This window comes from Belonocnema kinseyi, chromosome 1, assembly GCF_010883055.1.
Source record: "Belonocnema kinseyi isolate 2016_QV_RU_SX_M_011 chromosome 1, B_treatae_v1, whole genome shotgun sequence".
NCBI classification, from domain to species: Eukaryota; Metazoa; Arthropoda; class Insecta; order Hymenoptera; family Cynipidae; genus Belonocnema; species Belonocnema kinseyi.
In genome coordinates this window covers 114532167-114560161 of record NC_046657.1, presented here as the reverse complement: position 1 = coordinate 114560161, position 27995 = coordinate 114532167, and the positions used below count along the sequence as shown (strand labels likewise).

Below are 27995 nucleotides of genomic sequence, written 5' to 3'. Positions count from 1 at the left end.
ACGTCGATACTGGTATTTTGATTCCTGCAAAAGCGAGATGCTGTGCTTCTCATTTGGTTGATAATGGTTTTCTTAAAAAAGAGGCTGTTGCGTCTATACAAGCCACCTCTGATTTTACTCACATGAACGCTGAGTCGTTTTCTAAGCTTCTGAATGATTTGCGTGAGGAGGCAAGAAAAACAGGGATGAATTTTGATGATCCATCTGCGCTTGAGGATAAAGATTATTATAGGCTCACCGGTTTGACGAAAAATCAATTTAGTGACGTTGCACAGTACTTGTCAATTAAAGTGCGTTCGACAAAAGGTCGTTCTGTGCGTTTGTGCCTTGCATTATTGTTGATCAAGTTGCGCACAGGTCTTTCTAATGCGATTTTATCAACTATTTTTGGCATAGAACAACGAAGAGTTGGCAGAGGAATTACAGCAGCAAGGAAAGCTCTGATGTCCTCCTTTGTACCTCATCATCTTGGTATAGGTCACATATCACCCGAGTCAGTCATTAAGGACCATACTACATCAACGGCAAAAACGCTATTCGCAAATGGAGAAGATGTATGTATCCTTGTAGCTGATGGTACATACATGTTTATCCAAAAGAGTAGCAATTACTCTTTTCAAAGGCGGACTTATTCTATGCATAAAGGAAGGAATCTGGTCAAGCCCATGATGTTAGTAACGACGACAGGATATATATTGTGGATGTTTTCGGTCCGTATTTTGCTGATGGCAAGAACAACGACGCCAGTATCTTTGAAAGTCTTTTAAAACAAGATTCAATAAAACTGCGTACATGGATGCCCTCAAACTCTGTTATCGTTGTCCATCGCGGTTTTCGGGACTGCCTGAAGTTTTTAGAAGATCTTGGATTCGTTTCCAAAATGCCTCATTTTCTTCAAAAAGGATCACAGTACACTACGATTGAAGCAAACGAATCAAGGCTCGTTACTAAAGTCCGATGGGTGGTTAAAGCAGTCAATGAGTTGATAAAAACTTGGAGAGCCTTAAGTGATGTTTTTCCAAATAGTCAAATCCCGTACATCGGCGATTACGTCAGAATAGTCTGTGCCCTTTGTAATGCTTTCCGACCTCCTAGAATTCATGATAATTCCGATGATCATCTGATCGCTGAACGAATGTTGCGATTGGCTTCGCAGCCAATTGTACTATTTATTCTAATTTTTAAAAGATTATAAACTTAAATGGACTTATTTTAAAGCAAAAAAGAACTCAATGTACAGTTTTTATTTAATTATTCATATTATTTGTAAAATCTGGATAAAATTGGTCGCTGCATACATTAATTAAAGTTTATTTAAGCTTACAGTGCATTGAAATTTACATGAAAATAGTGAAATAATTGTTCTTTTGTTTAAAAACTTTTTTTTATAAAAATGTGTTTTTTCACTATATAAGGTGGAAATTCTATCTAAAACAATTTACTTTTAATGAAGATTTGTTTTCAGTATTCAATCGTTGTTTTAAACTTCACAAAACAATCGTGAAAAAATGTTTATGTAAAAATTAAAATACATCTTTGAAATCGTACCTACTCTTTCTAGTTACAGTTTTCGGCACCAGGTGGCGGAATGGTAGACCACCATTCCCAAATTTTTGTCAATTTTTTGTTGTCGGGAAGAGATCTTGTGAGTTTTATGCGGGCTAAATAACTGTTGTCATGAGAATTTTGTTATTCATGCAATCGAAATTTCTAACCTTTGTAGAAAAAAAGCTCTCTCAAAAATGGTTCAGCCCGCAGAAACCTGAAAAGATATCTTCTTTATACAAGCAAAAACTGTAAACAAATATGGGAAACAATAAAAAAGTTTGGGTTTCACAGACAACCTTTAATATATTTTTCATCAAATTTTAAAAACGTGAAAAAAATATTTTTTGGGAAACAATACCTTTTTTATTCTCCCCAATATGTTTGAAAAGTTTCTGCTAATAGAAACCATTTAAACCGGTTAAATCATTGTTGAGGCCGGGAGCTTTTTTTTCCTACCAAAGAGGTATTTTACTAAACGGTAAGGTCAACTAAAGGTATTTTATTCTAGAACTTTTTCCGGCGGGAAAACTCTTATCTTTCGTTGCCTGCGAGAACAATGAATTCATAAAAAAGTGACATGACGGGATGAGAATGCACTCTTTAAAGCCGAAAGAGCTTTAACAAAAGAGAATTCAAAATCGCAAAATTACAGTTGTACATTTGTCCATACAATTTATACTGAACTCTGAATACTGATAATCTGTTTGTTGAAAATATAGTTGTTTTTGTACTATTTTATTTTTGGTTAAATAATTAATATTACAGATTCGGAATCAGCACAAGCCTTACAATTAGAACTTCCCACCGGAATAGCAATAAATCTTGAGGAAAATGCCGACCTTACTTATCACCTAATGGAAATGGGTTCCCTTCCTCAAATTTCCGATCTTGATGGAGCAATGCAAATCTCGATTGAGGAACATGACACTAAACCTTTAATCCTGCCACTCATTAATCCAGAAACTTCCACGTCAATATCGGAAATTTCTACTCCTACAATGCAGCCAGAAAACCAAACTCCTCCCGCAACTATAATAAAACGAGAACCTGTTCTTCCAAACGAAGTTATCTCGCAAAATTCAATAATAGACTCGGACCTTAATCAAAATGTTTTACAGACTAGGATAAAAATAGAAAACCCGGATATACCTTTTACAAATATTACACTTTTTGCAACTCCAGAGGAAAGAATTCCAGAAATAGTTTCTAATCATGACGTTATTTCTGAAAAATCGGAACTTCCAACGAGAGAAAAGACTCCAAAAATCCTTGTAAATCCGAATGTTCTTCCTGAAGAGGCAGACAGTCCCTCGAGGGCGCGAACTCCAGATTTAGAAGAAGAAATGCAAATTGATGTCGAGGAACCTGATATCAAGCCCTTTCCCTTTTTAACGGAGACAATTAATTCTAGCTTGCAACCGGAAATACAAAATGCGCCTGAGACTGTTGAATCGGATACACCAGTTCTAAGAATTCGGAATGACCTTGGACTGGGGTTGAAAATAGAACCCGACCCCGTTGAACCGTCTATTGACAATCAATTTTCTATTGAATCTTCAATCGAGCCTTCAAATCCGGATCAAAATTTAAGTGTAACGATAAAAGAAGAAAGGATTGATCCTTCTGAAACTCCAAATGCCGCACAAATTGATGGAACAGATTCTAGAGTAATAATAAAAGAAGAAAGAGTTGATCACGACACTCCGATTGAAACTGAAATTGAGCAAACCTCGGGAATAAGAATAAAAGAAGAAATACTTGATCCTCCAGAATCTCCAGAAGTTGAATTTATTGAAGAGAAACGAAAACGAAGTAGACGAGATTCTGATGACAACAACTTGTTTGGAGTCAGAATAAAGCAAGAGAAGATTGATCCCCCTGAATCCGTTCAAAGTGAGTTAGATCTTCTGGATGCGAGTATTGTGACGAGGCCAATAAAGAGAGAAAAGCCTGATCCTCCTGAGCTTGCAGTTCAAAATCGAAGTGTTCCTGATGCAGAAGACAATATTCAGTCCCAGAGGATAAAACCAGAACCTGATTCGCCAGACTCTCCAGAATGTGAAACTTTTAGAGAAGAACCAGCAAGAGAGAAAGAAATTTCTGATCCGATTGACTACTCAGAATTAGTTAACGACGAGATTGATATTCAAGATGAAAAACCTGGACCTTCGCTCATGGAAAGATTGAGTCAGTTTGAAATGTATTCAGAATCGCTCATAAAGAAAAGACTAAAAGAAGAGGTTGTTGAATCCTTGCCCTCCGCAAAGCGATTCAAAAGAGGAAGTTCAGGTTCGGACTCGGATTCTAGTTCCGATAGTTCCGACTCGGATTCCGATTCTTTAAATAAGAAAGGTTGTGAGAACTCTGTGGCTGTGAAAGTAGAAGACGAGGAAGAAGATTCGGAGAGTCTGACTCCAGCTCAACGGGAAGAGTATAAACGTTATTTGCTGATATCTGAGATTTTAGATAGTAATAAGGATCCGGAAGTAGTTGATAGGTTGATTAAGGAACTTGATAGGAAATTGGAGGAAGAAAAGACTAGGGAAAAAGGACACAAAGGAATAGTAGAGTATCGTGAAATCAGTGATGATGAGGTCGAAATAATTAGAGATGATAGGAGTAGGAGGCATAAAAAAAGGAAGAAGAGGGATGGGAGGAGAGAAAGCAGTAAGAGAAAGAGTAGGCGGAGTGATAGAAAGAGTGAGAGGAGGAGTGATGGTAGCAGGAATGAAAAGAAAAAGAAGAAGCGGAAGAGGGACGAGGGAGAAAGCAAGATCAAACAGGAAACTTTGAGGGAAAGGAGACACTCGAGGAAAGAGAGTCTGAGCGAAAGAGAAAAGGAGGATGGAGTCAATAGAAAAAATGGTTATTTAGGAAGAGAGAGTCGCAGAAGAAGGGAAAGTCCAATTACAGAAGCCCCGAGAAGAGAAAGTCCGAAGGGAAGCCAAAGTCTTAGAGGAAGCGAAAGTCCTAGAAGAAGAGAAGTTGCTAAAGAAAGATCTAGTCTAAAACGAAGGGATAGTCCAAGAAGACGAGAAAAAAGTCCGTCAACAGAAATTTACAATTTCAGACAGTCTCCAAATAGAGATCTCGCTCGTGATTCCAGAAGAGAAAAGTCTCCTGATCCCAGTCCAAGATCCCCAGAACCTTTCGAATATTCCAAGGATTCTCAAGTCCATGAACCGAAAAACGAAAACAGAAATTTGAGAACTGATCCGATGGATCGGAATTATCCGGGAGCGAGGGTTCTGGATGATTATGATCTTCCGGAAGAAAGAGGTAGATCAGATCCTCGGGATCGGACGAAGTATGGTGCAAGAACTGAGAAGAAGAAATTGGATTATAAGGAGTATTTGAAGAGGAGAGCAATGGCTAAAGATTCAAGTGGAGGAGCAGGTGAGGCAACTAGGGATCTAGGAGCAAGGCCCAAAGGAAGTGAGGCCAGCGGAATTGCTCCTATCTCAACCTTTAGGGATTCTTACGTTCCTCAGCCTCTAATGGATCTTGAATTCAGGGTACCAAATGCTGGTGTTCCTGTCCCAGGATACAGAGCGCAACCTCAGTCTTCGGTTATCGCGCCATCTGTGGATCCAAGATTTATGCCGAGAGGGGTTGAACAGCCAGTTCCGCTTCCATTTATGGATCCTCGAACACAATCGAGACCTCAAGTTCCTCCTTATAGAATTCCTGGAGTTCCTCCGGCATTCGATCCAAGATATCAAGGAAGAGCGGATCTGCATTCCCCAATTGAAGGACCTCGAGATCACCGATTCATGTATGGAGGATTGGAGAATCATGGAGTTGCTCCAGCCTTTGATCCCAGATATCAAGGAAGAGCGGATCTTCATTCTCTAATTGAGGGGCCTAGAGATCCCAGATACATGTATGCAGGGATGGAAAATCAAGGAGTTGCTCCTGCAAATTTTGATCCAAGGCTGCCAGGAAGAGCGGATCTTCAGTCTCCGATTGGCGAGGTTGCTTCCAGGGATCAAAGAGTTGCGTCCAGAGGTGTGGAAACTAGTGGCGAGGGATCTAGGGATCATAGATCTAGAGCAAGAGGGATGACGGAGGATGAAATTCAGATGACTTTGATGAATCAGAGATCGGGCGCGAGGATTTTAGAACCTCCTGCTTCAACGAGTAACCAGGAATTAGTTGCAAATCCGATAAGTAAGCTGAAGATGAAAAATGGAAAAGATGGAAAGAGTGAGGATTGGTTGACGCAGAAAGTTTGTCAATTGAATGTCACAGAGGACATAAAACCTGTGGTTCGCACCAAGCCGCTCGAATCGAAGGAACTATCTGATGAGTTGCTGGTGACCATTTTCTCGTGGCATCCGGAACTTTTCGAGGTAACGTGTTTCTTTAAAATAAAGAGAGAGAAAAAGAAGTATTTTCTTGTCTAATAGTTTGAAATTGTCTATTAAGAGAATTTTTGTTAAAGAAAATGATTGGTAAATACTGGAAAGGAAAGAAATAGAAAAAGATGAGAATTCTGAAAATTGATTATTAAAAAAATGGCTTATAAGCAATGGTTTAGAAATTGTTGATGAATAATGATAATGAGTGATTTAAAAAGAGTTTATAATGAGACACAACAATTTTCTGTTTGTCATACAAAATTTCAAATGAATAAAAATAGAAAAATTAATCGAATATATCCAGGGCGGCCGCTGGACCGGGAAATGAAAGTGAATGTATTTTTTGACCAGGAATTTTACAAAATTTGTAGAATAAAATTTTTGTCCAACTTTGATTTCAACTGTTTTTAAATAATTTCCTAAATTGTGATTTGTATACATTATTATATCATTTAGTTTATAGTACTTAATTGGAAAATCTTTCACTTAAAAAATGTTGAACTTTTAAGCATATATTTTAATTTAAAGAATTTTAAAATGCAGTTTTGAAGGTTTAGAAAAAATTAAAAATTAGAATTTTTTAAAATCGAAGATTTTTTAAATAAAAAACAGGGTGTTTGTCAGACCGGGAAACCGGGAATTTTACGAATTTTCATAAGAAAAATCTGCCCAAGTACGATTTGAACAGTTTTTAAAATAATTAAAGTGGAGCTTTGAGGATTAAAACAATTAAAAATTAAAAGATTTTGAAGTTGAAAATTTTTGATAAAAAACAGTTTTATTTTAGCAACTGTAAATGTAAATAAATAAATAATTTAAAAAATCCGAAAGTCTTGATAATAAATGAAATTAATATATCATTTGTTCCGATAATTTTATTTTTAAATAAAAATTTTCATTATTTATCAATAATATATTTTTAATTCAGAGTTTCAGGTATCACTTTATATTATTTTTTTATATTAAATTTAATAAATAAATTTATTAATATATTATTTCTATTAATTTTTTCAGCTATTAAAAAATGTAAACGTGCGTTTTACGATTTTCAACTTACAAATAAATCCATAATAATATAGTCATAACTAAAGTTTTTTATTAAATTTAAAATATTGTCAGTCTAAATGATTTAATTTTTATCCCATTTAATTTGCAAGTTCTTAATGTACAAAAAGAAGTATTTAATATTTAGCATATTTCACTCTTCATTTAAGACGAGTAAATTGAAACCAAATATTTAAAAGAAAACTATTTGAAACTGAATTGTTTTACATGGAAAGCTTTGAATCTTTAGATTTTCGAAGAACTTTTAATCTTTTAGCGTTATAATTTTAATTGTTCTACTTAAAAAGTGTTTAATTTATAAGTGAAATTGTTACATTTTAAACACTATTCGTAGAAAAATTTTGAGTAATTTCAAGAGATATGTAGAAGTTTTGAAATGATTCAAAATTAATTAAAAACTTGGAATTATTTCAAGTAATTTAAACGAAGTGTGTTAACATTTTTTTCAGAACTTCTAAATATATTTTTAAATTAATCGAAATTTTCCCACAATTTTTGAAAATCCAGGAAATTAAATAAAATCCTTAAAACCTTCCATGTTCATCTTTGATCATTTTTAAAACTCCTAAAATCTTCTTAAACTTTCTGTTACAATAATTTTTCAACGTGAAAAATCATTTCCAATTTTCCTAAGATTCTCAAGAATATTTTTATTCTTCTGTAGTCTTTCAAAATTCTTGTAAAAAATTAACATTTTTTGTTTTAAATCTACAAAAATCTACATTTTATTTAAAATTCGGCTGTAAGTATTTCAAATTATTTCAAGTTCTAAATTTAATTCGAATCTTGTTCAAACGTCTAAATATCTCTTAATATTACTCTGCTATTTTTACAAATAATAAGTGTTCTATTGTTATTTATAAATTCAAATTAATTTTTATTTTCATTTGCAGAATTTTCTAAAAGTTATGGAAAAAATTCAATTCATTTTGAAATATATTGAAAAGTTCTGACAAAAAAATCAAAAATGATTTTGAATTTGTATTTGAAGGATGCCTAGACTATTTAAAATTAAAATAATTTAACTTCTAATTTAAGAACTGTTAAGTTAAAAAAATATATTTTTAAATTTTTAATGTGTCTAGCTTAAAATTACTTAAAATAATATAATTTTGAAACTTTTTAAAGTTCATTGCTTGATTCTTTAATTTAGACTATTGAAAATGTTAATGTGGATTTATATTTTTGGAACTCAATCTGAAACTTTGAACTCTATAATTTATAAATGTTCTAAATTTTGCAGTTTATTTGCATTTCACTTAAAACTGTTTAATTTAAAAGTGTCAGTACCTTCCAGTTTATACTTGTAAATTATTGAGCATTGGAATATACAATTTTTGAATTGAAAACTTTTAAACTTCAATTTTAAAAGTTTGGAATTCATGGGTTCCAATTTGAATGCTTTAATTTACTGTTTATTACTTAATATGGAAAAATGTTTAGAATATGGTTTGATTTTTTAAATTTCATCGGCCGTGAAAAATGTTTGCGAACCGGGAAAAAACGGAAAATGACCGGGAATTTTTTTCTTCGATTAAAACGGCTACCCTGATATCATTCTTGTACAGAAAATGTCCACAAAATGAAAAAAGTTTTTTCCTACAAATTTCATTCTATTTGGACGAAGAGTCAAGGTCATACAATGTTGACTGGAATTCCACAATTATTCCAAGTGAATTTTTTTTTTGTTTCCTAAAAAATATCTGGTAGTTTTTTCAAACAATAATAAATGAATTTTCCCTCCCAGGCTGGCCTTTTGAGAAATTCGCCAATCCCGTCGCTTAGAAATGTCGGAAAAACTTCACTCTCGTATGAAAGCTACGATTCCTACTGCGCCACAGTTTTTCCACTTCTTCTTCTGGATGTCTCCTGTCAAATTCAAGATGCATTTAATGCCGGAATGGAAAGACCCTCGTAATTATAACTAGACAATATATTTTTTATTCACATATTCTACCCCTTTTTTTTGAAATATATTATTTTTATTATTTTTTTTTTTTGCTTTTTACAGATTACAAGATTGTCGTTTACTTCCAAGTACAATCCCAAAGGTGAAAATACCAGCTCGAAAAACATTTCTTGTGCCTTTGTTACTGAAATCCAGCGTATCGATTTTGGATGATTCCAAACCTCCTTCAGAAGGAGATTTATTACGATTTTATCTAGTCAATGAATATAAAAAGTCAGTTGTAATGTTTGGATATATACAGAAAGTAGTTAATGAAGGTAAATTTATTTATTTATTTATCTGGTTCATTCCAAACATGTGTTTTTTATTGAATTGGGGGACCATTTATCACAGATTGTTGTTTTTTTCTAGGTAGTCGATATTTTTCAGGTTGAACACTGCTTTTCTATTTTATTAATAATCTATTGATTCTTTAATGCACAGTTTTTAATCTTACTTTACTAGAAAGATTGTTTGATTAAATTTTATTAATTTCAGTACGCTTTTAATCATATAATATTGAAATTATACAATTTTCAGGGTGTTTTCTGGACCGGGAAATAAGAATGAACTTATTTTTCGACCGGGAATTTTATAGATTTTTAGGAAAAAATCTGTTCTAGTTTGATTTTAACCGTTTTTTAAAACAATTAGTTGAGACTGTATATGTTTGAATTATATAATTCAGTTTACAGTGCGTAATTCGATAATATTTCAATTAAAAAATGCCGTTTTTTAAACACTTAAAAAATTATAAAGTAAAAGCGTTTGAAATCGACAATTTTCTATAAAAAAAATATTTAGTTCATCTACTGTGAAAATAAATCATGATTTTAAAATTTCAACTGTACGTGAACGACTAACAAATGAATAATAATAAAATTTAATTTATAAGACGATTCGGAAACAGATTTAACAATTTCTAAATTTTAACGTTAAAAATTAAACCGTTTCAATTAAAAAGTGTTAGTAGTTAAACAACTCTGAACGCCCAGTTGAAACTTTATAAACTATTTTAAACTTTAAAATAACTGCAAAATAATATAATCATACTTCTTCTTTTTAATTATTTATTAAATTATTAATTAATTTATTAATATTAATTATTACATTTGGATTGATTAAATTTCAGATATTTTTTAGCCTAAAATTTGAGAATTTGAAATTTTTTATGAAGAAAGAGAATGCTTAATATTTAGAAATATTCGACTGTTCATTTAAAATAAGTAATTAAAAAAAAACTCAAAACTGAGCAAAAAAAGTAAACTTTGAACGTTATCATTTTAATTTTTCGATTTGAAAACTTTTAATTTATAAGTAAAATTGTTGAATTTTGTTGTATAAATAAATATTGAATACCTATTATTCCTAGAAAAAATTAGAGTAAGTTAATGAGATATTTCGATGTTCTATAAAGAATTTAAATTAATGTAAAATTTTTAATTATTTCAAATAATTCAATTGAAGTTTCTACGTATACCGACAAAGTCTGTATGAAAATATTCATACCAAAATTTGCAAACAGCCCTGGATAGCCTATTTTAAAACAAAATATAGATTTTTGCAAATTTCGAACAACAAATTTAGAAGCTTTGTGAGAATTGCCAAAGGCTTCAAAAGAATAAAAAATATTCTCTTAAGGTTCCTAGGAAAATTGAAAATGATTGTTTTATTTTGAAAAATTAATTTTAAGAGAACATTTTAAAATATTTTCAAAATTGTCAATAATGAATCTGAAATATTTAAGGAAAATATTCTGAATTTGTAGGATTTAAAATAAAATTCAGGAAAGGCTTTAGGAAAAATTCAAAAAAATGTTTAGAAGTTTTGAAAATTTTTTTAAAATAATTAAAAATTTGAAAAAATCTAAAACATGTAGACTTTTCAAGAGTTAGAAATAAAATTGTGAAGCTTTTTTAAGGATTCTTAAACTGTTTCAAATGAAAATAATTAAACTTTTAATTTAAGGATTGTTCAGTTTATAAAAAATATAATTGTTCAATTTTTATTGTTTCTAACTTAAAATTGTTTAAAATAATTTGCAGCTCAGTTTTTATTACTTCAGATGGTAACATTTTTTACTTTAGGGTTTGAATTTTATAATTTCATTGACCGTAAATTTTGTTTGAGAAACCGGGAAATGACCGGGAATTTTTTGTCATTGATTAAAACGGCCACCCCTTCGAGAGCTTTAATTTTAAAATACAAAATTTGAACTTTCTCAATCCGAAATCATTTATTTAGTTAAATCTTATACGTTTGAAATTTGAAGAGGATTAATTTGGAATATTTTTAAATGTAAATATTAATTCTATCCGTTTTAAGTTTGAACGTTTTAATACTGAATATATACTTCATTTTAAATACGTCACTTGATTTTTTTCTTTGATGTTGTTTGAAATTATATTCTTCAATTTTTTTAAATTTTCTATATAAAAATATTATTTTTAGAGGTTTCCAATTGTAAATATTAGAATGATCCATGGCCATATAACGGATTTTTCAAGGGTTTCAATCTATTTAAAAGATTGTAAAATATTCAAAAGGATTTGGAACATTTTCGAAAGATTTCACAAATTTCAAAGATTTCAAAAAGGCGGGTACATCAGTTTTCAAATATTTCACAACAATTTTACGAAGTTTTTTAAAACTTTCAAAAGATTTAAAGGATTTCAAAAATTTTTTAAATGGTACAATACATCAGATTTAAAATATTTTAAAACATTTCGAAGATTTAAAACGATTTCAAAAGTCTTAAAACCATTTTAGAAGTTTTGAAATGATTTCAAATAGTCCAATGATTACAAGGAATTAAAAGATTTCACAAACAAAGTTTTAAGAAAAATTTCAGAAATTTTTAAAAAGATTTGACAAAGATTTCACTAAAAATTCCCAAAGAATTCGAACATTTCCTAAACAACAAACAAAGATTTCATAAAAATGTAAAAAATATGCAAAAGTTTCACAAAGAATTAAAAGATTTCAAAGATTTTGAAGATCTCAAGAATCCAATATTTTACAAAAAATTTAAAAAGATTTAAAAGTTTTCAAAGATCACTCATGTTGGCAAAAAATTAATAATTAGTTTATTTATGGTTCTGTTTTCTTTAAAAATGGTTGGCCAATAAAACATAAAATGGCTCATTTTTTACATCCATAAAAACAGTTATTTCATCATTTGATGTAAAAGAAGTAGAGCTGGAAAAACTTGATTTCTTGACCTGGAAAACCTGGAAAAAACCTTGAATTGCGTTACTTCTACTTTTTACAAAAAAATTTGTTTTCAGTTTAAAAAATGTTTTCTTTGACCTTTTTACAATTTAAATCTTCAAAATCCATAAATTTTAACATTGACAACATTTTATTAAATATTGTAAATAGGAGCATTGTAAGTTAAAGAATTTCAAATAGTAAAAACATACATAAAAGGAAACGATTCAGATTGAAAACGTTTATTATTGAATAATTTTAGAATTAATTTATCAAAATTTGGAAATTTGAAGTTTAAAGCGTTCGAAACACTTTAAATTCAAATATTGAAAATGGGTACATTTTAAGTTTCAATGGGTTATAATTTATTTCCAGCTATTTTCAGGGCTTTTTTTGAATGTGTCGAATTTTGATTTCCCCAGATTCGATATTGCCCAATTTTAAATTGAAATTGACACCTTAAAAATTACAGATATCAGCTTTTTAAAATAGACAATTTAACTTAATTGAATCTAATTGAAAACGTTAACAACACATTTTAAACTTAAATATTAATATTTCGAAAATTCCAAATATTCCCGTTACATTTTTAAAATTTTCAATCAAAATCATAACAATTTTGCCCATTTTTTAGTACATTTTATTGAATTTGTCGAATCTGAAATTTCCTAAAATATGATTTGTTCCATTTTTTTTCTATTTCAGAATTGTACATTTTTTAATGTTTCCCGCTTGAAGAATTTTGAATGATTCCAATTGGAAAATGTGGGAAAAGGTTCAATTTGTTTTCTGAAATTTAAGTGTCCACTGTATGCAATTCTGATTTCCTATACATTTTTTATATACTTCTATTATATTATTTTCTAAGTGTATGTTAAAAAAAATTAATTTTAGAAACGATGGACCTACCCAGAAGACTATTTACCTTCTTGGTATCTATTAGTGAGCAGGAATTTGATATCCACAGGAGTACAATTCAGGACATAAAACCGATTGTAAATTTGAAATCTTCAATAGAAAAAGCCAAGGCTCTGTTTCGCTTGAGAAGATCTGAGCTCCTTCCTTGTATATTACATCCAAATTCGCAAATTAATCCGGCTCTACCGGTCAAAATCTTGGATCGGGAGGATTTAGTCTCGAAAGATCATCTTGACAAAATGCAGTTTACCGCAGTCTCAAAAATAATAAAAGCCTTCAACAGTGAATTGCCCAACATCTGTCTTGTGGAAGGATCTGCCGGCACTGGAAAGACGAATATTATTGTCAACACGATTCTACAGTTACTCTGTACACAAAAATTTAATGTCGAGAAAGAACGATTGAGAATTCTTGTTTCTGCTTCCACAAACGTCGAGATGGACGAGATTATAATAAAACTCAAATCTGCACTTGAGCTTGCAAATATTGAAAAAGATGGTAAGAATTTTTGACTCCGCTAAATAGAAAGAAATAAGTATTTTTCTAATGAAATTTAGTATCAGTATCAGGGAGAAAAAATCCTGCTGTCTACTAGAGTCGACCGAAAAATTAAATGTGTTTATTTTTTCGATTAGGATAGAGAAAATCTCATTCTATCTATTAAAATAGATTTCTGTGTTTTTTTACAGATTTTTAAAACGATATATTCCTTTAGCAGAAATGATTGGAAATTTCAAAGATAAAAAAAGTGATTTTTTTCGACCTAGGGGCGTAGAATTAGGCAGGGTTTCCGAAAACTTCATTTTCAAAATTCCCTGAATTTTCCTTGACTCATTTTTCATTTCCCTTAATTATTAATATTCAAATACCAGAATTTTAATCATTCAATACTTTTAACGTTGAATCTTTTATAAATCAAATAAAACATTATTTCAGATAAAAATTAAAAATGTTCAAATTTATTAATTTATTCTAAACAAAAAATGTCTTTTCTGCTCTGAAAGATGGCTTTTTAACAAGATACTTAAGTTTCAAACAAAATAGTTGAGTTTTTTACCTAAAAAGATAAATTCCCAACAAAAAAGTGTCATAGTTTATATTTCAATCAAAAAGTTGAAATTTATATTTAAAAAAATAATAATTTTAAGATCAAAAAGATGAATATTTAACATTAAAGATTTGCTACTCAAGAAAGAAAGAAAATTTTATCTAAATTGTTACAACTTCTAGCCAAAAGACGAATTTTCTCTAGGAAAATTCAATTTTCAAACAAAAAAATATAACTTTTCGGCAAAAAGTTAATTGTCCACGAAACTAATGCATTTTTCCTTAAAAAATGAGAATTTTCAACTCATAAAGATCAATATTAAATAAATCGAAAAGCTGATTTTTCAATTACACATTTAGTTTAACATTTAGTTTATTTTTTACCTAAGTAGTTAAATTTTCAATTAAAAAATATTAATCTTTAAAAAAATAATTTCTTAACAAAGTACTTCGCTTAAATCATTCAAACAAAATAGTTGAATACTCAAGCAAAGGAGAATAATTTCTCACAAAAAATTGCGTGTTCACTAAAAAAAAAAATGAAATTTCTACTAAAAGAGCTGAATTTTTAAATCGAAAAGATAATTTTTTTAAAAAGACAGTTGAGTTTTTTGTTAAAAAAGATTTCAGATGGCGTTTACGATCAAAATACGAATGTTTAAACAAGAAATAAGTTTCCACGAAATAAAATTGAATTTTCAATAAAAAAGACGAATCTTTAACGAAAAAAAAACATTTAAAAAGTTGTTGAATTCTCTACCAAATAGATGCATTTTTATCCAAAAAAGATTTCAGTTGACTTTTCAAAATCAAAATATGATTTTTTTAACAAAGAATAAGTATCTGAGAAAAAAATTTGAATTTCCTAATCAAAAAGGATGATTTTTTTAAACAAAATAGTTTAATTCTCTACCAAATAGTTGCATTGTTATCCAAGAAAGATGAAATTTCTACTAAAATAGTTGAAATTTCGAATCAAAAAGATATACTTTCATGAAAGATACCTAAGTTTTTTGTTAAAAAGATTTCAGTTGACTTTTCAAAATTAAAATATGAATGTTTAAACCAGAAAAAAGTTTTTACGAAAAAAAATTGAATTTTTAACAAAAAAGACGAATTTCTAGTGAAAAAAAAATACTTTAACAAAGTTATTCAATTCTATAGCAAAAAAAGATGCAGTTTTATCCAAAAAGTGATGAAATTTCACTTAAAACAGAACAATTTTTAATTAAAAATAAAAATTGTTTTTAAAAAAAATAGTTAAATTTTTATCCAAAAAAGATTCCACTTGACTTTTCAAAATATGAATGCTTAAACGAGAAATAAGTTTCTACGAAAAAACTGAATTTTCAATTAAAAAAAGACGCATTTTTAACGAAAAAAATGTCTAACAAAATAATTTAATTCTCTACCAAATAATTGCATTTTTATCCAAGAAAGATGAAATTTGTACTAATACAAATGCACTTTTAATAAAAATCGATAAGTTTCATCCACAAAGACTAATTTTCTACAAACAAAAAATAAATTTAAAATAATACGAACTTTCAACCAATTAGTTAAGTCTTGAACCAAAGAGATCTCAACGAAATAGTTAAATTTTCAAGAAAACAGCAGAATTTTGAACCAAACAGCTGCATTTATATTAAAGAAAGAAGCAATTTCTGCTAAAGAAGTTGAATTTTAAAATAAAAAAGACTAAACTTCTAAAAAAGAGTTAAATTTCAACCAAATACTTGCATTTTTATTCAAGAGGGATAAAATGTCTTCTAAAACACATGAATTAAAAAAAATTCCAAAAAAGAATTAAATTAAATCAAACAATAATTTTATTTTCTACTTAATAGTCGAATTATTAAGAAAAATTAAAATTCTACTAAAATAGGTGAATTTTCAAATCAAAAAGACAATTAAAAAAAAACTAGTTGAATTTTCATCAAAAATAGATTCCAATTGAATTTTCATCAAAAATTGATTCCAATTAACTTTTCAAAACATAAATACGAATTTTTAACAAAAAGTAAGTTTTCTAGGAAATAGTTGAATTTTCAACAAAAAGCTTGCCTTTTTGTCCAAGATAGATACAATATTTGTAATTTAAAAAATGAACTTTTAAATGAAAAAGTTAGAAGTAGGTATATTTCATGCTCGAAAAAACGTATAACAATATCATCCCCCAATTAAACCCGGAAATAATAATTTCGACTTCAACTTCTTTACTTTTTGGCGCACTAAGGGATCGTCCACAAATTACGTAAGACGTTTTTCTTTTGTTTGAATAAAGACGAGCATAAAATTGCTGTGAAGTTGAGAAGGACACAACGATATAAACAAAAGAAAAACATCTTACGTAATATGTGGATGATCCCTAAAGTCAAAAATAAAAAAGATGAATAAAAAAATAAATTTTTACTTCTGTAAATCACTTTACATTTCAAAATTTTTGTTTTTTTAAGTAAAATTGTGACTACGTACATTTATTTTTCGAACTTTCAAACTTCAAATCATTTCCACTAACGAAAGATATCGTTTAAAAAATCTGTAAACAAAATCACAGAAATCTATTTTTATATGTGCAATTAGATTTTTCCTATACTGATCTGTAAGAATGTATTTTTTTGACCAATTGAGTAGAAATATCAATTACTGCATTGTTTTCTTTAAAAATAAACTTTTTTTGGAATAAAAATTTCATTACTTGGGTGAAAATTAAACTCTGATTAAAAATCCATTTTTTTGGGTTGAAGATTCATTATTTTAATTTTAATTTTATCTCTTTGTTTGGAAAATGAGCTATTTTGTTGAAAACTCGTTTTTGCTTTGGACTAAAAATTGAACTATTTCACCTCTGATCTTTTTGGTTAGAAATTAATCTTCGAGGTTGATAATTTATCTTTTCGTTTGAAGATTTAATTATTCAGGGTCAAGATTCATAATTTTAATTTAGAAAATTCATTACATTGTTTAAACATGTAACAACTATTCCAATTGAATATTCTGTCATTTAATTGTTAGTTGAAAATCCATTTGTTGAAACAAAAAAATTGTTTACTAAAAATTTACATATTCAAATTTTGATTAACAATTTATCTTTTCTAGTTGAAAATACATCCATTTCGTTGAAAATTGATCTTTTTGGTATAAATTAAACTTCTTGGTCGTTTTATTTGGAAAATTTATCTCTTTTATTTAAAATTCAACTTGAAACTTGATTTGACTTGAACTTTAATTGAAAATTCATCACTTTCGTTAAAAGTTTCTTTGTTGTTTTTTGTGTGAAAAATGAACTTTTTTAACTGAAAATGTAAACCTTTAATTTTTTGTTTAAAGCTGATATTTTCCCGTTGAAAATTCCACTATTTAGTTGAAAATGGATCTTTTTTAATTAAACATTCAACTACTTAGTTAAGAATTCATTAAATTTGTTTAACAATCGACTTTTTGGCAGAAAATTAATCTTTTTGATTGAACATTTAAGTATTTGGTTAAAATTAATTTACCTTTTTGAAAATTTTAAGAATTTAAAGCGGTTTTAATGGAATTTAATATAGTACCCACTTTAATTTTACCTGAATATACGCCGAATGTTTGAGTGTAAGAAAGTGAAATAAAACTTTGTTTGAATTATTATTTAAATGCATGAACTTTAGAAACAAATTCAAAAAATGATTTGTTATGTTTTTAGTAATATAATTTGTCGAATACTTCTGGATTAAAATATGAATTCCTAAAAACGAAAAAAAAAAATTTATAATAAACTCACTAATCTTTATATGTATTCTCCAAATCGATTGTTTAAAAAAAATTTAATTTGAACAGATTTGAGTAGAGAGTTTGTAAAATTATTTACATTAAATTAAATCAGCTTGCATAATTTTTTTTTGGTCAGATTTGTACTAGGTGTGTATCTTGATATATATTTTTATAATTTAGTGATTTAATTACATTGCAGTAGTTAAAATGGTTCTTGTTGGTCCGGACGAGGGAAGACGTGAACGAACTAAAGAGTTGAACTTGAGCAATTTTGCTAGAAATCATGTTGAAAGTGATATACACAGGTACCAGGTCACAATGGGCTTGAAATCCATGGAGGAACAGGTTCGTTTCTAAATAGAAATAACTCTTACCACATTTTTATTTTCTCCGAAAAAATCTGCAGTTTTTAAATTGATTTGCTTCTACTTTATTGCAAGAAAAATCTGATTTTTAAATTAAAACTGCAGACTCCGGCAAACATTTTTGCAAATTGAAAAATTTTCGTTGATAAATATTATTTTTCTTTGAAATAATAAAGTGAAATATGTTCTTAATTATTGTTTTCAAAAAAAGTTTTGTTGAACGATTTTAATTTTTAATATAGTCAATTGATATTGAAAGCCGTATTTTTAAATTGTTTTTACTCGGGAATGTTAAGTTTCGATAATAATATAAACTGCTGTTATTATTCAATTTTTAATATGATTTTTAATACTATATTGAACTTTCTACAATTAGAAATCGAGAATTAAGAATTTAAAAAATTGAGAATCTTTTAAACACAAGAAAATACCTGCTTTTTATTTTTTTTAACATTTTCTGTTTTATTAATTTACTATGTCTTCAAAGAAAAAAAAACTCATAAATCTAAAATACAAAACTACTTTGATTCTTTTAGGCTGCATTTTTAACGGAGCAAATGAATATCCTTACTAAAAAGTTTGAAATGACAAAGTGTGTTCACGTAGCACTACAAATGAGCCTTATAAAAATGTATTACGATATTGGAAGAAGTGGAAGAAAGGTAAGAACAATCACTCAAGCAAACATTAAAATAAATAGAAAAGTGGATGAATGAGTAATTAAAATTTTTTCTAGGTAAAGGAGATGACAGCTCAAGAAAAGAGAGAACTTTTAGAAGTTGCGGAAAAGACATTTTTGGCTGGCGCAAACTTAATTTTCTGCAGTATCCCCAATCTTGGCTGCTCTGTGATGGAGAATCTTAGGTAAATATTTGTCCCGACTTTCGAATTTGATCAAGATCAAATTAACTTTTTTTTTAATTCGTTCTGCTCTTATGCTTAATTGTTGTATTTAATTTTGAACTGTTTTTAATGCATCCAATTTCAAATTAAAGTATTTGTAACTTTTAAGAAATGCTTTTAAATCCAATTTTACATTAATAATTTTTTTATGTATAAAACTATTTAATTTGTTTCGCTTATAAATTAACTTTTTTTAGTTTTAAACGTTTACAATAATTTTTAATTTGTGCATCTACAGCATGTAAAAATTTGAAAGCAGTATATGCTTCAATTTTCTGACTGTTTAAGTGTCAAATGGCATCTTACACTCATACAATTTATAGTAAAAAAAATTCTAACGTTTTAATTTTGTTGCATATTTAAATTGAAAACTAGTTCAGTTTTAAACACTTGAGCTTTGCAATTGGTTAATTAATAAATACCAAAAAGCATTTAATATTGATTCAACTGTGTTCAAAATCATTCAAGTAAAGGTAAAAAACTTCTGATATTTTTTCTTTTAACAAGTTATTTGTACCCTTCAGTATTCGAAAGTTTAGATAAACTCAAAAAAAGTGAAATACCTTTCATAAATTCTAGAACATAGGATTAAAGTTGATGGAAAAATTAAATAAAAATATTCATCCATTTTCAAAAATAGGTTTACATTATTAGATTTAACTATTTAGTTGATAATTCGTTTTTTTTTAAATTATTTTTTTAACTGAATTTAACATTTCTATTTCAGGTTAAAATTCATCCTTTTTTTCTTGAAAATTCAACTATTTGTTTGAAATTTCATTTTTTTAATTGAAAATTTGTCCCTTTTGATAGAAAATTAATATTTTTGGTTAAAAAATAATATTTTAACTCGAAAATTCGACAATTTGGTTGAACGTTTTTTTGTTCAAATATCAACTATAACATTTTTCGTAGAGGATTCATCTTTTTTTTTTGTTGAAAATCTAACTATTTCTGAATTGACTAGAATGCTTTTGAAATATTTCGGGGTGTTTTTAAAGATTCCGAGTAATTTGTAATAATTTCAATAATTGAAGGAATTTTTAAGATTTTAGGAAAAAGTTTAAAGGTTTTGTAAGATTTCCCAGGATTTTAATGATTTTATGGGATTTTAAAGCTCTCAATTTTTTTAAATACATTTTCCATAATTTGTAAAAATATTATTATTAAATTTTTTCACGGGATTTTATAATATTTTAGTGGATTTTAAAGAATATATTAATGAGAAGTTAGGTATTTTATAGGGTTTCAAAGATTTAAGATATTTGGAATTAACCCTGAATTCTTATTAATTCACCCTAAATTCTTTAGAATTCTTTTGAATTTGATTAATTCTTTTTGATTTTATGAATTAACTTTAATTTTCTAATTTACCTGAATTTCTCTAAATTTACTCTATTCTTCTTAAGTCAGTGGATTTTTTTTTTAAATTTGAAAACTTTTCAAGATCTTTATAAAATTTTAAAGGAGCTTGAAGGATTTTAAATTACTTAGGTTATTTTAAAAGTTTGCATTTCCAAAGGTTTTAATAATTTCAAGGGATTTAAATATTTTAATGGATTTCAAAGAATTTTTCACAAGACATGAGGGATCTCGTATTGTTTCGAAGATTTCAAAAGATTTTCAAATATGTTTTGCAATTAATTTGGAATTCTTTCTGAATTCTTGTTAAAATTAAATTGTTCAGATTTTAGGGGTATTTTTAAAACTTTTTAAGTATTTTCAAGAGCTTTTAATTTGCAATATTTTTGTGAATTTTAAAAGATTCTAAGGATTTTTTCATTAATTTCATTGATTCAAAGGGATTTTAAAGCGTTTGAAATATTTTGCGATAAAGATTTGTTTAGAATTTCGATTTTTCGAATTTAATATTGACGATTTTAAGGGATTTTAAAGCTCTCAGTGTATTTTAATACATTCTCAAGGATTTCAGGTAATGTCATCATAGAACTTCACGAGATTTTATGATATTTTAGTGGATTTCAAAGAAATTATTCACGAGAAGTGAGGTATTTCGTAGAACTTCAAATATTTCAAGATATTTTCAAATATTTTTTTGCATTTAATTGGGAATTTGCCCTAAATTCTTATCAATTTATCCTAAATTCTTTTAAATTTTAAAAATTTCGAAAAATTATTTTTAAATTATTTCGAAATCTCATACATTCTACTCCATTCAATGGATTTTAAAAAGATTTTTTTTAATTCACCTTGAAGTCTTTAAGATACACTTTAAGTCACAGGCATTTAATCAATTCTCTTTAGTTTTTCGAAACTCATTTCAAACTTTCTCAACTCAATGAATTTTTTCATATTTCTGAATTGTTTTGAATTAACTTAATTTTTTTTTAAAATGCAGTTTAATGTTTTATGTCTCATCGAATTCTTCTCGTTTCCCATCAATTCCTCTAAATTCACTCAAAACCTATTGTAATGAATGGATTTTTTCGATTTAAATTATTTTACAATTAAAATTTTTTTTCCAATTCATTTTAATTGAATTTGAATTTGTTGGAAGTCATTATAAATCTCTTTGGTTTATTTGGAATTCACCCTGAATTCTTTTAAATTCCTTGGAATTCTATTGAATTTTTTTTTAATTTACTTGAATTCTTATAAACTCACTCAATTCTATTTAATTCAATGGAATTTTGTCATATTTTGAAATTATTATCAATGGATTTGATTTTTTGTTTTAATTCATCTTGACTTTTTATGAATATCATCGAATTCTTCTTGTTTATCTTGCATTTCTCCAAATTTATTCCAGGTTTACGGAAACTAATGGATTTTTTTTTAATTTCCAATTTGAATTTTTAAAATTTAACTTGAATTGTTCTGAAATCTTATGAGTTTATCCTGTATTTGTTACCCTTCGAGCGCAAAAAAATATCCTATGATACTTAACTAATTTTTCAAAACTTCGTATATTTTTAATAAATCTTTTTCTCAAAATGTATCAAATTAAACTATTTATTTTGTTTAAAATTCGTTGTTTTTTTGTTTGTAAAAATTTAATCTTTCTCGATGAAAACTTGTTATTTTTGTTAAAAATTCGACTACAGTCAACTTTTGACGATTTTAAGTGTCGCGAAAATTCAACTGTTTAATTTTTGGTTGGAAATTTATTTTAGTAGAAAATTCATGTATTTTGTTATAAATTCGTCTTTTTGGGTATAAAATTAATCTCCTTGTTTCAAAATTAAACTATTAAATTTAAATATTCAACATATTATTTGAAAATTCATCTTTTTTGTTAAAAATACAACTACTACTGTTGTAAATTCATCATTTCTGTTTTTCAATTAATTTAAAACTTATTTTCTGAATTCAATGTAATAGTTGGTCATACTTTGGTATATTAAATTTGCTTAAAACATTATGTAATGATTTAAACAAATAATTATTGTTTTTTTTTCAAAATTTCTAAAAATTGAGCTAGAGGTGTGAACTTTTTTTCTCAAATTGGTATTCTATTCTACTTTTTGTTAAATAATTACATAATTTTGAGACGTTTCTTCTAATTTTATTAAATTTCTATTTGTTTCGAGTAGTAAATTCTGTGTAAAGTGTCATGTCCTTGTTTGAACAATTTTTATTCGTAAACTATATGAACTCAATTTGAAGGAAATTTGAACGAAAAAAAAACAAGAATTAATTGTATAAACAGTGACATAAAGCTTCTAGAAGAATTTGCCGAATTGAGAAAAAAAGTGGACATCTCTGACTCAATTTTTATGTATTTTAAAAATAAACAATAATGAATTGTTTAAATAATTACCTAATGTTTTTAAACAAATTTATTGTTCCGAACAATGACCAATTTAATGTAGAAAATACGATTTTTTAAAATTTGAAAGTAATAAATAATTGTTCAAATAAGTTACATTTATTTAAACAATAAAAAATTGTTTAAAAAGGCAAGGAAAATATTTAAACTGTCAATTAATATATTTTTTTTTTTGAAAAAGACAACAGAAAATGGTGAAAATGAACAATAATACGAAAAAATGTAGTTTTATTTTTTATTTTTGGGTCATATTTGGGGCGCTGCAGTGAGATAAGTGTATTTTAAAAATAAAAGTGATTAGTGTGCTTTTATTTCCTAGGCACTCTTCTATAATTCATTAAAAATATGGCACGTTTCGATTAAATCCTGAAGTATGAGTTCAATTTTTCGAAAATCCAAAATCTCCCCATTTTAATTGAATGGGATTTTAAAATGCTCGATGGCACGTGTTAATATTTGAATTTGGAAAAGAAAAACAATGGCGGATTTTCTTTCGTCAGAAATGGAAACTTTTGGGTTGGGGATTTGCTCTATAGCTCGAAACCTGTTTTTTGCCCCCCCCCCTCCCCCCAATCTACCCACCAACCCTATTATCTCCCTTTCGGAATTTCTCATTTAAAAATAGGTAATGCAATTTTTCGTTTTTTGTTTAAACAGCGAAAAACACACTGTGGGTGTTTGTATAGTAGACGAGGCAGCACAAATTTTAGAATTGGACACACTGAAAGTCTTACCTTTCAAAGAGAAGACTTTAGTTTTACTAGGCGACATCTGCAAAAATCCAACGAATCACGATAATATGCCTGTGAGATTTTATCGCCCATCATTTATTTATTTTTATTTTTATTTTTTTGAACTTTACCTTCTTAATGCAAATACATTTTTCTCCGCAGAGATTGCGGAACACGGGATACGGATGTTCCTTGTTTTCTCGAATCGAGAACAGCTATGGGCCAAATGAGAAGTCTCCTGTTCTGAGATTAATCACTCAGTATAGGATATCGACACCGATAGAAGAATGGCTAATAAATTCAAGAATTTTCGGGATGAATTCTTTAAGAAATCTGGTGCATCAGAACGTGCAATTTCCGTTGCATTCGTTGCGAATTTTTAATTTGAGTTACACAGAAGATTTTGTGGACAACGAGGCTGTTTTTGCCTCGAGATTGATACACTGTATTGTGAGTTTTGGAGACTTGCGGAGAATGGAGAGAAATATTTCGATGGGAGTTGTAATCTCAGACATTGATGCCAAGGAACGAGTTGAGCAAGAAATTAAAAATACGTGAGAAAATAATTTATTTTTTAAAGCCCGCTGGACCGGAAAACCGGGAAATTTACCAATTTTAGAATTAAAAAGAAAGACAATTTTTGGATGAAAAAATTGTTTACTTGATCAACTGTGATTTATTTGTTAAAACGATTCTAAATCTATTCAAATTTAAGAATTTCCAGATTTAAGCGTTAAAATTAAACTGGTTCAATTCAAAAGCATTAGTCGTACAAAAATATAAATAATTTGAAACTGAATTGTTTGTCATGGCCTAATTTTAAAAAAGGAAAATTTTCACAGATTAAAAAAAAAAATGAATAAGATTGCTAGAAAAAGTAAAAATGATTTTAAATTTAATTTATTTTCAAAAATATTTAGAAGTTGTGAAAAACTTTTAATAATAACAGGGTGGCCGCTGGACCGGGTAATGACCGGGAATTTTTATGGGACCGGGGAAAACAGAGAAATGACAGTGAATTTATTTTTGACCGGGAATTTTATAAAGTTTTTAGAATACAAATTTTATCCAACTGTGATTTCACCCGTTTTTAAATAATTTCATAAATTGTGATTCTTATAAATTTGAGAATTTGAGAATTTCCAAATTGTAACTGTTTCAATCCGAAATTCTTGATAAGAATTAAAATTAATATATCATGTATTCCTATAACTTTATTCTTTAATAAAAATTTTCATGATTTATCAATAATATATTTTTAATTCAGAGTTTCAGGTATCCCTTTATATTATTTTTTTATATTAAATTTAATAAATAAATTTATTAATATATTTCTATTAATCTTTTCAGCTATTAAAAAATGTAAATGTGCGTTTTACTATTTTCAACCTAAAAGTAAATCCATAATAATATAGTCATAATTAAAGTTTTTTATTAAATTTAAAATATTGTCAGCCTAAATGATTTAATTTTTATCCCATTTAATTTCCAAGATCTTAATGTACAAAAAGAATAAGTATTTAATATTGAGCAATATTTCACTGTTCATTTAAGACGAGTAAATTGAAACCAAATATTTAAGAGAAAAACAATTTAGCATTACAATTTTAATTGTTCAATTTAAAAAGTGTTTAATTTATAAGTGAAATTGTTACATTTTGAACCCTATTTGTAGAAAAATTTTGAGTAATTTTAAAAGATATGTAGAAGTTTTGAAAAGATTTAAAATTAATTAAAAACTTGAAATTATTTCAAGTAATTTAAAGGAAGTGTGTTAACATTTTTTTCAGAACTTCTAAATATATTTTAAAATTAATCGAAATTTTTCTACAATTTTTGAAAATCCAGGAAATTAAATAAAATCCTTCAAATCTTCCATGTTCTTTTTTGATGATTTTTTAAATCTCTCAAAATCTTCTTAAACTTTCTGTTACAAAAATTTTTCAAAGTGAAAAATCATTTTCAATTTTCCTACGAATCTTAAGAAAATTTTTATTCTTTTGTAGTCTTTCACAATTCTTAAAAACTTCTAAATATCTCTTAATATTACTCTAATATTTTTACAAATAATAAGTGTTCTATTGTTATTTATAAATTCAAATTTAATTTTTTTTTTAATTTGCAGGATTTTCTAAAAGTTCTAGAAAAAATTCAATTCATTTTGAAATACATTTAAAAGTTCTGACAAAAAAATCAAAAATTATTTTGAATTTGGATTTGAAGGATGCCTAAACTATTTAAAATAAATATAATTTAACTTATAATTTAAGAACTGTTAAGTTAAAAAAATTATCTTTAAATTTTTAATGTGTCTAGCTTAAAATTACTCAAAATAATATGATTTTGAAAGTTTTTAAAGTTCATTTCTTGATTATTTAATTTAGACTATTGAAAATGTTGACGTGGATTGATATTTTAGTAACTTAGTTTGAATCTTCGAACTTTATAATTTATAAATTAATAAATAAATAATTAAATAACTTTTAAACTTCAATTTTAAAAGTTTAGAATGCAAGGGTTCCACTTTGAATGTTTTAATTTGTTGTTTATTATTTTATATGGAAAAATGTTTGCGAACCGGGAAAAAACCTGGAATTTTTTTCTTCGATTAAAACGGCCACCCTGAATAATTTTAAATTAGAACAAAATTGAAACAAGTATATTTTTTAAAACTTAAATACAATTTTTAAGATTTTTGAGGATATCTAAACTATTTAAATTTAAAATAATTTAGCTTCTAATGTAAAAATTTTTCTGTTTGAAAAAATGTAATGGTTCAAGTTTTAATGTTTCTAGCTCAAAATTCGTTAAAATACTATAATTTTTTAATTTTCAAATTTATTGAGCATTTTAATACAGAATTTTTAAATAAAAAAACCTTTTAAACTTAAATTTTAAAAGTTACAAAATTAAGATTTACATCTTGAGTACTTTAATTTGCAGTTCATTTATCATTAATTCAAATGGATTAATGATTAACTTTAGAGTTTGAATTTTTTAATTTAATTAACCGCGAAAAATGTTTCCGAATCGGGATTTTTTTTCTTCGATTAAAACGTCTAACCTAGTTTAATCAGTTTTCTAAGTTAATTTGAGTAACCCTGAATTTCTTGAGATCCGGAAGATTTAATTTAATAACAATTCCTTTTTTTTAAATCTTGTTTTTTTCAGAATGGAAGAGATTGTTCCAGGGAAAGCGCAAATATTCAATATTGAAGTAGACACGATCGATGGGTTTTTCAACCACGAAAAGGACATAATTCTTGCATCCTGCATTCGAAATAGACACCTCACCAGCCGGGCTGGATTTCAACGTTTCTACTGCACACTGACCAGAGCAAAACATTGTCTAATAGTCTACGGTAGATTTGCAAAGATTAGCAAATTCAAGGTAATTCTGAAACCTTCGATTTTTTTCAGTTAAGAAAATAACTTTCAGCTTTTAATTTAAAAAAGAGTCCTTCAATTGGTAAAAAAACATGTAATTTAGAAACACCTGACCGAAAAACCGAAAATCAATCGGGAAATTATCAGTTTTTTTTTGGCGGTTTTAAATTAAAATATCAAAAAAAGAAAATACCTTTTGTTATGATTTCATCTAAACGATTTTTTTGTTTAAATTTCATACAAAAATGACTTTTTGGATTCATCCTTATTTTTTTTTTTAATTTCAATATAAAAATTGAATAACAATGATTCTTTATTTGTAAAAGTAGCTTTGTATTACTGTATTTAACTATTTTGTTGAAAATTAGTTTTTTTGTGTTTTGAAATTAATTTTTTTTACTGAAAATTTAACTGTGCATCTTAAATATTCCATCATTTTTATTAAAAATTAATTTCTTTAATTGAAAATTCATCAGTTTGATTGAAATTTGTTTAAACTGAAAATGTAACTATTTCATTTCTGGTTGAAAATTGATCTTTATTATTTCAAAATTGAAGTATTTGGTTGAAAATTTATCGTTTTCAGTTTAAAATTTAACTATTTCATTAGAAATTTATGTATTTTATTAAATATCTTTTTTGTAAATAATTAATTTTCTTGTTTGAAAATTTATCTTCTTGGCTGAGTATTCGGATTAAATATTCATCACTTTATTGGAAAATTCATCTCTATGGTTGAAAAATGACCTTTTTTTAGCTGAAAATTCGTATTTTTTGTAGAAATTGATCTTCTTTGTTAAAAATGAATCCTTTTGATTTAATATTCAACTATTCTGGTTGAAGACTCATCATTATAGTTGAAATTCGTCACTTTGTTCGAAGCTCTAATGATTTTGAAAAAATGTCTCTAAATCTGTAACTTCCGATTGAATATTCTATAATTTTAGTTGAAAATTCGTCTTGTTTGGT

At 27.4% G+C, this 27995-nt stretch overlaps 1 protein-coding gene across 3 annotated transcripts in view; it reads left to right on the top strand.

The window, feature by feature from the left end:
- Window positions 1-27995, top strand: part of LOC117168777 — a 52706-nt gene that overhangs the window by 20704 nt on the left and 4007 nt on the right. For all 3 annotated transcript variants that reach the window (XM_033354582.1, XM_033354572.1, XM_033354562.1), the window contains 10 exons: window positions 2314-5900; window positions 8722-8888; window positions 8986-9200; window positions 13027-13548; window positions 18050-18195; window positions 18752-18877; window positions 18952-19079; window positions 23566-23713; window positions 23802-24193; window positions 26811-27030. In XM_033354582.1, coding sequence (XP_033210473.1) covers window positions 2314-5900; window positions 8722-8888; window positions 8986-9200; window positions 13027-13548; window positions 18050-18195; window positions 18752-18877; window positions 18952-19079; window positions 23566-23713; window positions 23802-24193; window positions 26811-27030 — 5651 coding nt within the window. The remainder of the gene's footprint in view (window positions 1-2313; window positions 5901-8721; window positions 8889-8985; window positions 9201-13026; window positions 13549-18049; window positions 18196-18751; window positions 18878-18951; window positions 19080-23565; window positions 23714-23801; window positions 24194-26810; window positions 27031-27995) is intronic.